This window comes from Petromyzon marinus, chromosome 1 (assembly GCF_048934315.1).
Source record: "Petromyzon marinus isolate PM22_M1 ecotype Great Lakes invasive population chromosome 1, UKy_Petmar_22M1.pri1.0, whole genome shotgun sequence".
Taxonomy (NCBI): Eukaryota; Metazoa; Chordata; class Hyperoartia; order Petromyzontiformes; family Petromyzontidae; genus Petromyzon; species Petromyzon marinus.
In genome coordinates, this window is record NC_133667.1 from 6,572,579 (window position 1) to 6,586,103 (window position 13,525).

The 13,525-nt window shown below is 47.6% G+C and overlaps 1 protein-coding gene and 1 long non-coding RNA gene across 2 annotated transcripts in view; one reads left to right on the forward strand and one right to left on the reverse strand.

Moving 5' to 3' along the window:
- LOC116941018 (uncharacterized) overlaps positions 1–2,457 on the reverse strand; it is a 34,536-nt gene extending 32,079 nt beyond the window's left edge. Inside the window, exon 1 of the mRNA XM_076055410.1 lies at positions 9–2,457. Coding sequence (XP_075911525.1) covers positions 9–78 — 70 coding nt within the window. The 5' untranslated portion in view covers positions 79–2,457. The remainder of the gene's footprint in view (positions 1–8) is intronic.
- Positions 2,458–2,902: 445 nt separating this feature from the next.
- Positions 2,903–3,917, forward strand: LOC142906838 (uncharacterized). Its single transcript, XR_012930524.1, has 2 exons — positions 2,903–3,270; positions 3,397–3,917. It is a non-coding gene; the product is annotated as an uncharacterized LOC142906838 (long non-coding RNA).
- The last annotated feature ends 9,608 nt before the right edge of the window (positions 3,918–13,525 follow it).

The following is a 13,525-nucleotide window of genomic DNA, read 5'->3' on the forward strand; positions in this document are numbered from 1 at the left end:
CATCTTACCAGATGCAGCTTTGACGGCCACCAACACCACCGCCGCCACCACCACCTCCATCACACGCTGTGCGACCATATCAGGCAGCGCTGGAGGTTCACTCTAAAAAGTAAAACACGATTCGTGTCCCTGCTGCCTCTGCTGACCAGCACCTCGCAAGCGCGCGTCTGTACGGCACACAGCAAGACCACGCTGCTGTCTCTCAGTGAGCGGGGCCACAGCCAGGAGTATTTATACTACGTCTAGCGGGGGCGTGGTCTCTTGACGTCACTTGATATGACTCAGTGGGGCAGCGTACACGGGGTGCTGGTGGGGCTGGGTTCGATTCCCTACCATGGATGACATGGTCGCAGATGTGTAAACACTACAAGTAGGAGGACAAAGGCGACCGTGTGTGGTGCTGTTAACAGCACATTCTCGATAACCTTGGGAGATTTGTCTCTGTGTGCCCCTCTGTAACCTTACGTCGTCACGGTGTATAATTTCTGATCCATGTCCTACATAATCATAATAATATCATCCTGCTCGTTAGCTCATGGGTCGAGAGAGAGGGGGCGTCAAGACGTTGAGAGTGAGAGATGGATGGGTACGAGACGGACAGTGCGCGTGGTGCAGGCGGCTGCTGGATGCGCGTGTGGGTGGCGCATGGGGCGGGTGGCAAGTCCGGTGGTGCTGGACGGGTGCCAGCAACACCTACAGGTGACACCAGCTGGTGGCACGATGACGGCCCGCGCGCTACTGCCAGCAGCGGAGCTGCGCGATGCGCTCAGAGGAAATCCCAGCCTCACCCGAAAGCCGAAAGTAACGGAATGCGAAACGGGGAGCTTTCGTTGTTTCAGGCGAGAGCGCTCCCCAGCAGCAGAGCGCGGCGCGGCCACACGGGGCCCCAGAGTCGACGCGCGGAACTCGAGCAACGCCGCCTCTGAGCGCACTGCCGCAGGAATGAGAACACTGTGTAACAAAGAAATTTTTTTTCCTGGGTAGTAAGTGTTATTTCCTAATTGCTTATGCCTCAAAAGTACAGTAAATGGCTATTATTCCCCACAAACTTTGCTTTTGTGACCAGCACGCAAGAGCAAATTTAATAATCGACTACATTAATAATACTGTGTAACAAACACAAAATTTTGTTCCTGGGTAGTAAGTGTTATTTCCTAGTTGGTTATGCCTCAAAAGTACAGTAAATGGCTATTATTCCCCATAAACTTTGCGTTTGTGACCAGGACAGTGATATTTAGAAATGCACCTATTTTCAATGAGAAAACGTGGATTGCATTTGTGTCTTACGTTCACATAAAGTCCTGGTCACAAAAGCAAAGTTTGTGGGGAATAATAGCCATTTTCTATACGTTTTAGGCATAATCAATTTAAAAATAACACTTAGCACTCAGGAACAAAAATTGTGTTACATAGCGGAATGAGCGTGGCAAGGCGCATCCGGCGTGGAGCACGCAGCTCGCTGCACGCGATGGAGATCAACGTACAGCAGCAGCAGCCGGGTTGTTTGATGATCCAGCTCTCACCGATTCACTCAAAGTCACTCTTCTCTCCTGCCTCCTCTTCTCTCGCTACGACCGCGATCACCGATCTCGCGAACTCCACCCGTCGGTTCCTCCTCGCGTGTCGAGGGCTCGGCCTGTCCCTGTTCCCAAGTTCTCAAGTTCTCATCATAGCCCCGCTCAATACAACGCGCGTCTTGTTAACGATTACCTATTGCAATCTTGATTTGAAGCTTTCGTGATTTATTTTATTGTATACCTACGACGTGACTTTACCGAAAGAACCAAAGAGTACCGATTGCAAGTTTGATAGTGCCGTTTGTAGCTGGCCGCTTCACGTTGTTGCGTTATTGGACTTGTGCTCAGCAGCCGCGTTTAAACATTAAAGAGAGGAGATCTCGCGTTGTATCTGTTGCCAAGCACGCGCCAAAAGCACCAAGCGGCCAGTAACAAACAGAACGGTTGCACAGCGCTCCTGCTAGGCCATGGCACCGCCACGGTATACAATAACTATTGTTGTAAAATAAAACGATAAACCTGCACTTTATATCAGATAGGAATTGTACAGCACGTTGTCAATCCACTGCTGGATGAGGGCCTCCGCACGCTGTGTTGGACCACACTTCACCATGCTGGTCAGTGCGGGTTGAAGAAGCCTTTCATACTGTTATATAACGTGATCAATGTGATGCTTTTTCATGCCTTTACATGATGAGTGCATCAAGCTGGAGAACACAAAAGTGGCTGGCAAAGGACTGTAATATTTTTTCATAGCTTTAGGAATAAGAGAATGAACAAGATGGATGACAATTCATAGTTCCCGTTGGGTTAGATTGTGTCGGTATAATGTAAAGTATTTAACTATAACCCTCCACCACCCGACAGAGTCAATCAAATGAAGTTGTCACGTGAGATCAAACGAGCCCACCGGTTTGGTTTTTCAACAAAGTGCAGGGAATGTTGCGAAGCGAGCGACGTTGTGCCCACGTGGCAACTTTAATTCCTCTGTCGGGTGGTGGAGGGCTACAGTAAAACAATTGACATTATAGCCACGCGATCTAACCTTGAATAAACTAATTCTGATCGAATAATATTGGTCGTGAAAGCCTACACGTAAAACTAAACGATAGATCATCCGAGACGGAGCATGTGTGATAACATTTATAAATGTATTCTCCACTGGACATCGTGACCGCCAATTTGTGACCATCCCTCAAATCGGCACGGAGTGAATGGTTACTTGGCTACGAGACGCGATTCTAGCGCTCGCTGCACGAGTTCTTCTTATCGCGATATTTGATTGTACCGCTGTACGAGATTTCCTTATCGCGATATTTGATTGTACTGCTGCACGAGATTTCCTTATCGCGATATTTGATTGTATCGCTGTACGAGTTTTCCCTATCGCGATATTAGTGACAGAGCGAGGAGGCCCAGTTCACTCCTCCTCACACCCAAGGGGCGCGGTTGGACGGCTTCGCTTCAGCGAGCACAGCCGCCACGCAGCTCACGCGGTGGTGGCCCCGAGGCCAAGTTGACTGCAGGGCCCCCCAGTGCCACTCTCAGACAGGGGCTGGCCCCTAACAAGAGAAACCCTCGCAGTCTTTCCAAAAGGAACACAGCGCAGCGAGTACACAGCAGGATGCAATTACGTTGGCGATTGTTCACACTTGAGATGAATGACTATCACTGCGCCGTATACTCCGGATTAGAAGACAAACTCTTCCCTCCTGCATCTTGCTCAGCAGTTGGTGGTGCGTCTTATAATCCGGTACGTGCGCGTATGTGTGTGTGACCACATTTGTATGCGTGTATTGACGACGAGCACAGCTTTAGGCTGCGTCTTACTGTTCCGGAGCGTCTCATAACCCCGAGAATGCGGTGACTGTCGACTCAGACAACGACGCTGCGGGCGGCAGCCTCCTCCTCTGTTCTCGTCTGAGACGCCGCACGCTCCATGCACCCAGGGGCGACGCCGGGTCCCGGGGGACGATGGCTGCAGTGCTACCGGAGCCCTCTCCCCCCACCCCTATTCACAACGAGGCGGGGAGGCGGCACTTTTGGCGGATCCCATCATCATCATCCGCTGTCACCACCACCACCACCACGAGTGGTTCTCGTGACCCGCGCGGTGTCCCTGGTGGCGCGGTCTCTGCCGCTCCTGCGAGATCCTCACAGCGCTCGGATGTCGCGGTCGAGGTCATCGCTGCTCCAGCGAGGCGACTGTCGCCTGTCACGCAGCGTGGGGTAACACGGAGGTCGGATTTGCGAGATAATTGTTATAATAATAATAACAACCTCTCTTTGTATAAAGCGCCTTTCATATTGAAGTTTTCTCAACGCGTTGTACGTAAAATGAATCTACACGCACAAGTATTGACAACATCGAAGCCAAATAAAAACCTGCCAATAACAATATTAATGACTACACTCCAAGTCCCCATGATGTGGATGCTGTGCGGAGCGACATTCGCTGTGGTTGACAGGACGAGCGAGTGGCAGGAAGATGGTCAAGGAGTGTTTCACGGTGTGGTTGTACTGCGAGCTAGGATGCGATGTACACACAACGACTGTATTCGTGATTATCCGGGCTCATGATGGACTCATTAACGGTCTTATGTTGTAGTCGTTTTGGATGAATCTGCATTGAAGCCCGTTGTTGGTTTAAGGAGCACAGCTGCATGTAGATGCATTTATATTGATGCGTGTGTATCTATACAGATGTATGTGTACTATACAGATGCATGTGTATCTATACAGATGCATGTGTACTTTACAGATGCATGTGTACTATACATATGCATGTGTACTATACAGATGCATGTGTATCTATACAGATGCATGTCTATCTATACAGATGCATGTGTATCTATACAGATGCATGTGTATCTATACATATGCATGTGTACTATACAGATGCATGTGTATCTATACAGATGCATGTCTATCTATACAGATGCATGTGTATCTATACAGATGCATGTGTATCTATACAGATAAATGTGTATCTATACAGATGCATGTGTATCTATACAGATGCATGTGCATCGATACAGATGCATGTGTATCTATACAGATGCATGTGTACTATACAGATGCATGTGTATCTATACAGATGTATGTGTATCTATACAGATGCATGTGTATCTTTACAGATGTATATGTGTACTATATATGTGTGCATGTAGCTGCGTTCGTGCATACATATGCATGCATATATCTACATACATATGTGTATGAATGTACAGTATGTGTCTACGTACTGTACAAATGCGTGCGTGTATATGTGTGTGTACGTACCGTCACTTTAGTTACGTCATTCCCCTTGCAATTGCACTGAACCCCTGTGCTCACATCTCCCCGTGCACGATCTCCGTCCACGTCCCCCCCCCCCCACCGGACAAGGCGGCTTCGCCCTCTGCCTGCAGACGGCCTCCACTCGTCCACCCGCCCGCACGTGGCGCTGTCGCCTGGCGCCTCGCGAGGGCTGCGAGCCAGCGAGACGAACGTGCAGGGGACACTCGTCTCGGTGCGGGGGTCATGCAGTTGTCAGCATCTTTGGCCAAACCAACTAGGACATAAAATGGCAGTGTTCATGAAGGTAGACAATTTCACTGCCATTCTTGTCCAGGAGCTAAGAGGTAAAGGCGCAGCTCTGCAAGTGCTTGCTCATTCCACTGCTGGTAGAAGGGTCTGCACTAGAGGGAGCTCTAGAGAGGGGTATATTCGAGCTACGCTTCAATGCTTGTAAGGGATGGAGGTAGCCGCAGTTTACCGCATATCACACGACCGACGAACTGTGGTGTCATTTAATAAACTCGCACAGTCGTTTTAACTGCCGCTCTGCAGTTCCCTCTATAGTAAGATGCTGTCAGAGCCGCTGGATGAGAGCTCGCACGTGAGAGGGAACCAGAGCACCCAGAGAACACACACTCGTGCGAGGGGGTCACACTCTATCCCACACAGACGGGACAGGTGGGAGTCCACGTGTTTCCCGCATTGTCATCCGGCGACGAGGGTTCACCGAGCATGGAAGTGAGGAACAGTGGCGCGGTGGCCTCTGCACTGCGCTACGAACTCGCCAGCTCGAGTTCGATCCCGGCCACGGCTCACGTCAGTGGCGAGCGATGTCTCGCCTGGCCCCAGGCCCTCTCCACTTCACCAGCCGGCGTTGACCGGCGCGGTGAAGCACGCCAAGTGAAGCAGCCCCCATGGCCGACACGGCGCGGGGGGAGGCCTTCATCCAGCAGTGGATTGTGAAGGGTGGTGCGGAATTTAAAGTGTTTACATTTAGTGCTTAATGTATTGTTTAAGTGTACAGTGTTTATATGTAGTGTTTAAATGTAGTGTTTAAATGTACATTGTTTACATTTACAGTGTTTAAATCGCAGTGTTTAAAGGCGCAGTGTTTAAATACGCAGCATTAAAATGTAGTGTTTAAATGTACAGTGTTTAAATGTGCAGTATTAAAATGTAGTGTTTAAATGTACAGTGTTTAAGTGTGCAGTGTTTAAATGTGCAGTGTTTGAATGTAGTGTTTAATAGCGCAGTGTTTAAATGTGCAATGTTTAAATGTACAGTTTTAATTGTACAGTGTTTAAATGTACAGTGTTTAATTGTGCAGTGTTTGAATGTACAGTGTTTAAATGTGCAATGTTTAAATGTGCAGTGTTTGAATGTGCAGTGTTTAAATGTGCAGTGTTTAAATGTGCAGTGTTTGAATGTAGTGCTTAATAGCGCAGTGTTTAAATGTACAGTGTTTAAATGTAGTGTTTAAATGTACAGTTTTAAATGTACAGTGTTTAAATGTACAGTGTTTAATTGTGCAGTGTTTGAATGTACAGTGTTTAAATGTGCAATGTTTAAATGTGCAGTGTTTAAATGTGCAGTGTTTAAATGTGCAGTGTTTAAATGTGCAGTGTTTAAATGTACAGTGTGTAAATGTACAATGTTGAAATATGCAGTTTGAATGTAGTGTTTAATAGCGCAGTGTTTAAATGTGCAATGTTTAAATGTAGTGCTTATTTGCGCAGTGTTTAAATCTACAGTGTTAAAATGTGCAGTGTTTAAATGTACAGTGTTTAATTGTGCAGTGTTTGAATGTACAGTGTTTAAATGCAATATTTAAATGTGCAGTGTTTGAATGTACAGTGTTTAAATGTGCAGTGTTTAAATGTACAGTGTTTAAATGTACAGTGTTTGAATGTAGTGTTTAATAGCGCAGTGTTTAAATGTGCAATGTTTAAATGCAGCTGCATCTCAGGTCTCCGCGCCTCGCTGATGAGGCACAGCAAGGGCGAGACTCGTCTCAAGTCGCTTTTTGTCCCCAACTCCAGCGCCTTGTCAGTGACGGGGAGGCCACGTGACTCGCCCTGGCGAGGCGACGTTCAACACCGCCACCTGCAGGGCAGGGCACGGTCACCGCTGTTGTCACCTCGCCGCTGTCTCACGCCTCCTGATCACCCCCCACCCCGTTCCTCTTGTTTCCCACCACTCTGTATCTCCATAATAGAGGTCACGTAAACTGAACATGACAATTCGTGATTTAAAGCTTTCGTGACTGCAGCAATTCATATTCTTAGTTCTTTCGGTAAAGTCACGTTGAAGGGAAACAACAAATAATAAAATATATAAAACAATAAAAATTCTCACGACGTTTCGACCATAACACAAACCTGAAGACGACCGTTTGTGTTATGGTCGAAACGTCGTGAGAATTTTTATTGTTTTATATATATTTTATTATTTTGTTGTTTCCCTTCAACGTGACTTTACCGAAAGAACTAAGCATATGACAATTCGTGTTTACATGACAACCCTTACTAGTTGGCTGTGTCGGGTTGTGGCGGGTTTAACGACACATCTATATATTTACGCGATCTAACCCAAAAACCTCTATTATGGATGATATTGGTCGCGCCAGCCTCCTACGTGTTAAACTGACTCTGTGTGTCTGTTGGGGCTTCTCCCGATCTGCTGTCCCCTTCATCAACGCCGTTCGTCAACGACTCCCCTGGACGTGGTTCCTTGTCCCCTGCGTGACCCCGCTAGTGGAGGCCCTTCCACCGGCAGTGGCGCAAGTGAGCGAGTGCAGCGCTGCGCCTTTACCTCTTATAAGAGACTCAACAACTGCCACGCACTTGCAGAGAGCCCTCTAGATTTCAAAACGCACTGAGAGACACAAAGACATTTACTGTCCGTATGAAATTCACCGAAGCTATTGTTAGGCGTACATGTGTTAACAAGTACAGTATCAGGTTCAAGTTATTTTGAGATGTCATGCTCATGTGATTTATGCGATCTCTGATCAATAGTGGTTGCTCTACGAAGAGACTGATCAGTCATAGCACTGTGGAATTTCCACCACTGTGACTCGGGGCATCCAAAACGAGTTGAGAGCTGCTCTCTGTGTGCTTCGCATGAAGTTGATCATTATTCAGGGTTACGTTTTATACCCAAGGGAGAAGGCCCATTGCGACTAAACGTATATTCAAGACAGAGACCAGCGACTGTAACAGCCACACTTAACACCTATTAGAGTACGGCTAAGACCAGGGGCGGAGCCAAGATTTTCAGCCCGGGGTGACATTCAACAAATTTTAATTTCAAGAATGATTAGAGAGGCTGTTGAACTAGATGCCATCAGTTGGCGACACACTCTGACAATGCAGTTGCACGGAGTCCGCCAGACCGAGTGTCGTACACTTATATGCAGAATGTTTCAGATTTTCGATTTTTTATTTTTTTTCGGGGGTGACAATTGTCTACCCTGTCACCCCCCTGGCTCCGCCCCTGGCTAAGACTTTAAAAATGAATATTAATCAAGTTGCAAGTGACAGGTAATCAAAATGACAGCTTATCAGCGAATTTAAAATAATATTTAATTATACTTTAGACAAATATACGATGTTTCAAATAAATGAATGTACAACTTTTGTCAATCCACTGCTGGAAGAAGGCCTCCCCACACTTTTACAGTGATCGGTGTTGTTTGGCCATACTTCACCAAGCTGGTCAATGTTAGTGATGGGTGGGGGTACAACCAGCTCGGACATCGCTGCTGACCACTCATGTTAGCCACGGTCGGGAATCAAACCCGGGTCGCCGGGTTCAATCGTGCAGTGTGATAACCGCTGTGCCACGACTCCCCACCCCGCAATGTTATTGACGATAATTAGAGAGCTACGCGAGATGATCTCTCAATCGTGGCAGCAGTGTTGAGAACGAGTTCACCTCGTACACTGCTGCCATACGCACAATCACCGATTCATGTAGAACTTAACAAACCGAATTTATTGCGAAAAAAAGTGTTCCTGAACGAAAACATGATAAGCATTTGCACCAATTTCCTTTCTTCGAAACCATAATCCCAAAAGGAGACTTTTTATATCCGATTAGATTCGTGCACTGAAATTACAACACTCAGAGACCACCACGGCTCAACACGTCAGCTGGTAGAGCGTTTCCTGTCTCTCAGTAACTGTAGAGAGACGCCCTGAGCCCCACTGACTGCACCCTTGAGATTCTTGCCGATTACCAAATCACCCGGCATGCACCGCCCCAATCGTGTCAGGTTCTTGCGAGCTAAGCAGAAGTCACCCTGGACAGTGCGTGGATGGGCGACCACCACTCATGAAACAGGTCGCTATAGGCTGCCCCGGGGCTACGCTGTGGCCAGCAGAGGGTGGTACGGCATAAACCTCGCCTTCATCAACCCGCACTGCGTGGTGAAGTATGGCCATATAACCACCCATCCACCACGACCTGCATGGCGTAGGGGAGGCTGTCATCCAGCAAGTAGACTCCTAGGAAACATGGAACGTTGGGTCAACGTTGGACTATGGCTGGGAAGGGTCCTACCCCGTACTGTGTGTGGAGCACTTGAAGAGATCTGAGAGGTAGCTCTGCGGTATCCACTTTCGGGGCCATTCTCCAACACGAAGGTTTTCACTGCAACGCGATAGATCGGATGTCATAGCAAACTCGCAATCGAGATATAATTGGGGGAAGGGGTGGAACATTTATATGAATAATGATTTAAAGCTCGCGTATCACCAAGTGCACAATTCAAGTTCTAACTCTGGCCGGGTGCGATTACGCGGGTGGCTTGGTCCCCCGTGGGGCTCGAGTCGCCCTCCTCCGTCCAGCCGGTCTCCGGTCTCCATTGCCCACAAAGGCGATGAGCGAGTTACGGGTGGCAAGGTAACAGGAGGGTGTAAACGTTACCAGTGAGTGCGCCTCTGTGCAGACCACTTGGTGTGGACGAGGGGGGCGACTCATGCGACAACTGGTGATGAAGTCGCACGCAGTCAACCCCAAATAGAGTTCACAGGACGAATTGTAATCATGTTGCGGAATCTCTCAAGATTTGTTTTGTTCTGTTTAAATTAAAATATTTCACTCCGATTGCCCCTGGAGATGGCCCATCTTGCTTGCAAGGGTGCCCAGGGTAACCTAAGCCAACAACGTGCGCACAGCACCCCAGGCAGGTGCTGCACGTTAGGTTTATGAGGCAGGAATCTTGCCGCCCATAATAATAAAGAGCTGCCCTGCTCAAGGGGGTTCCTCCGCCATGGGTCATCAAGTCACCGGTAGAAAAGTCCCCAACGCGAAGTCCACAACATGAACTCACCCCGTCTATTGTGACTCATCCGCCAGCCCATACAGACCGTGGCGTCACGCGATCTGCGCTCTGCAGCGCCAAATCACTCTCCCACCTCACGCCACCGCTGGGCAATCTCACGTATTCCCAGCAGCAGTGCAACACTGGCAATACCTGCTACACGTGCCGTTCCCCCCTCAATATTTATCCTGCTGCTGCTGTGGCTGCCTTCTTGTCATATATCATCACTGCTGGCGGAAAAAAAAACATTTTAATTGAACCATAGCAGTGGTGTAATTTGACCACTGGTCAGTATTCAGGAATAGTTTTTTTCAGGTCACCCTAGTTTGAATGTGGTTGGTCTGAAGACTAGAGACTATAGCACATGGATCACGTTGTCTGCGTTTACACACATTACATATTATCTGACACAGTGGTGACATTGATAAGGACAGTGGAACCAAAGCTGAAAAGTGTGCAAACAAGCGTGACGAGTTGCATGCTTGGAATTAACGCAGAGAGAGAAAGAAGAGCACGTGAATTAGAGAACATACGCAGGTTGGAGACATCACATGGACTGTCAAGGAAAGGAAAGTGGGCTTTGGTAGCGCACGATGGGCGGTGGTCAAGACGAACAAAGGAGTGGCAACCAAAGGAGAGAGCACGCCTAAGAGGACATCCACCACAGAGACGGAGTGATTACATCAGCTCGTGTGCAGAACCCAGGTGGATGTGAAATATGGCAACGGCTCGGAGATGCCTTCATCCAGCAGTGGATGGATCATGACTACTGCTGATGATGTGATGATGATTGGCCACCTGAGCCCCTAGAGTTCCTCCCCCAGAACGGCGCGTTGTGTGTGAATGCCGAGTGAAGGGGCCTAAAGGGGCAGCTCGCGTGCGGCTGTGGCACCTGCACAGCGGCCGAGTGCCAGGGACTCGTCACGTGAGATCGGATCAGATGACGTCACCGGGGTTTCGCTTAACGGAGCTCGTTTATGAGAAGCTCCCCGCCAGAGTAACCAAACAGTGATCTGAGATACACAGGGACATGCAAATTATTAGTTGAAGAGAAGGGGACGCCACGAAAGGGGATTTCTAAAAGATGTGGTGATTGAGAAATCAGTTGCGGGCATTAACTCTGACCACCCGCTTGGCACACGCTCACAATATAAAGACAACGACCCTCAACATAGCCTTTTAACAGGCTGTTAGGGAAAGTTATGTTAGCGAGCACCTATTAAGGCAGGTACAATACACGAGGGAGTAGGTGGCTAACACCACGCACGACCGCCTTTGTCTCCCCAGCGCTGATGTTTTATACAACGCACCAGGCACTCATTTAATGCTGAGTCGACCTAGGGGAAGACCAGGAGTTCTTAAGTGAGATTGAAACTCGAAGTCAGTGTACTAACGACTGCACCACCGCTCCTCCCAACACGCATGCTGTGATCCCCCCTGCACACAGCTGCAGAGCAATAAAACGCGGTTACAGCCGCAGTCGTGTGCACTTCGTCATCCGCGTGTTATTTGAAAAAACTCAACACATTGATAAATTACTGCCCTGAACAGTAAAACATTTACAATAGCTGTGTTTTGAGGAAACGGCCCCTTCTTCTTCTTAGCAGAGCCATGATGTAGGGCCACATCACAGGAGGGTCACAGCCCAAAACGTCTTCTATTATCAGTTTCTCATTGGTTCTTTCGGTAAAGTCACGTATGTAGAAATACAGTAAAATTATATTAAAATAAAAAAACAATCACGACGTTTCGATCACAACGCAAGCGATCTTCATCAGGTGTCAAGAACAAATCACGGAGGTAAATACAACAAAAAGATGAGAGACAAGAATTCAACAAACCTGAAAAAACATTATGTGAAGCACATCCAGTCAGGCCAACAACACAGACACTACCTGGCAGACCACGAATTTCAGAAGAGTGTTAAATTTCGTGTTCAACCCTTGGATTGCACATACCAGCATAGATAAAATGAAAAATACGAGGTACACGGCCGGTAGAAATACATATACAAGTCCACCAAGAGGTAAGGAGGGAGGAAAGACGGACAGGGAGGCAGAGAGAGAGAGAGAGGTGGGGGGTGTCAGAGGGATGAACAGAAGCTTAAATAGGAAATACAGTTGGAGAGGGGGAGGGGCCAGAGCGAGAGCGGCAGCTCAAACACGCACATCTTACACATACAAAACGGCAGCTCAAAAAAGGACCACCTCTTGCAATACAAAACGGCAGCTCAAAAAATGACCACCTCTTGTAAATACAAAACGGCAGCTCAAAAAGGGCACATCTTACACATAATTACAACGGTAACTTCCCCGTAGAAGTGTGATAATAAAGTATTAAAGCTTTCGTGACTGCATAAAATTACTCATTGGTTTTTTCGCTAAAGTCACGTATGTAGAAATACAGTAAAATTATATTAAAATAAAAAAAAACAATCACGACATTTCGATCACAATGCAAGCGATCCTCATTAGGTGTCAAGAACAAATCACGGAGGTAAATACAACAAAAAGATGAGAGACAAGAATTCAACAAACCTGAAAAAACATTATGTGAAGCACATCCAGTCAGGCCAACAACACAGTTAGACACTTCCTGGCGGACCACGAATTTCAGAAGTGTTAAATTTCGTGTTCAACCTTTGGATTGCACATACCAGCATAGATAGAATGAAAAATACGAGGTACACGGCCGGTAGAAATACATATACAAGTCCACCAAGAGGTAAAGAGGGAGGAAAGACGGACAGGGAGGCAGAGAGAGGGGGGGGGGGGGGTGCCGGAGGGATGAACAGAAGCTTAAATAGGAAATACGGTTGTAAGGGGGGAGGGGCCAGAGCGAGAGCGGCAGCTCAAACACGCACATCTTACACATACAAAACGGCAGCTCAAAAAAGGACCACCTCTTGTAAATACAAAACGGCAGCTCAAAAAATGACCACCTCTTGTAAATACAAAACGGCAGCTCAAAAAGGGCACATCTTACACAATTACAACTGTAACTTCCCCGTAGAAGTGTGATAATAAAGTATTAAAGCTTTCGTGACTGCATAAAATTACTCATTGGTTTTTTTTGGGTAAAGTCAAAAAACAATCACGAAAGCTTTAATACTTTATTATCACATTTCTACGGGGAAGTTACCGTTCTAATTATGTGTAAGATGTGCCCTTTTTGAGCTGCCGTTTTGTATTTACAAGAGGTGGTCCTTTTTTGAGCTGCCGTTTTGTATTTACAAGAGGTGGTCCTTTTTTGAGCTGCCGTTTTGTATGTGTAAGATGTGCGTGTTTGAGCTGCCGCTCTCGCTCTGGCCCCTCCCCCCCTCCAACCGTATTTCCTATTTAAGCTTCTGTTCATCCCTCCGGCACCACCCCCCCCCCCCCTCTCTGCCTCCCCGTCCGTCTTT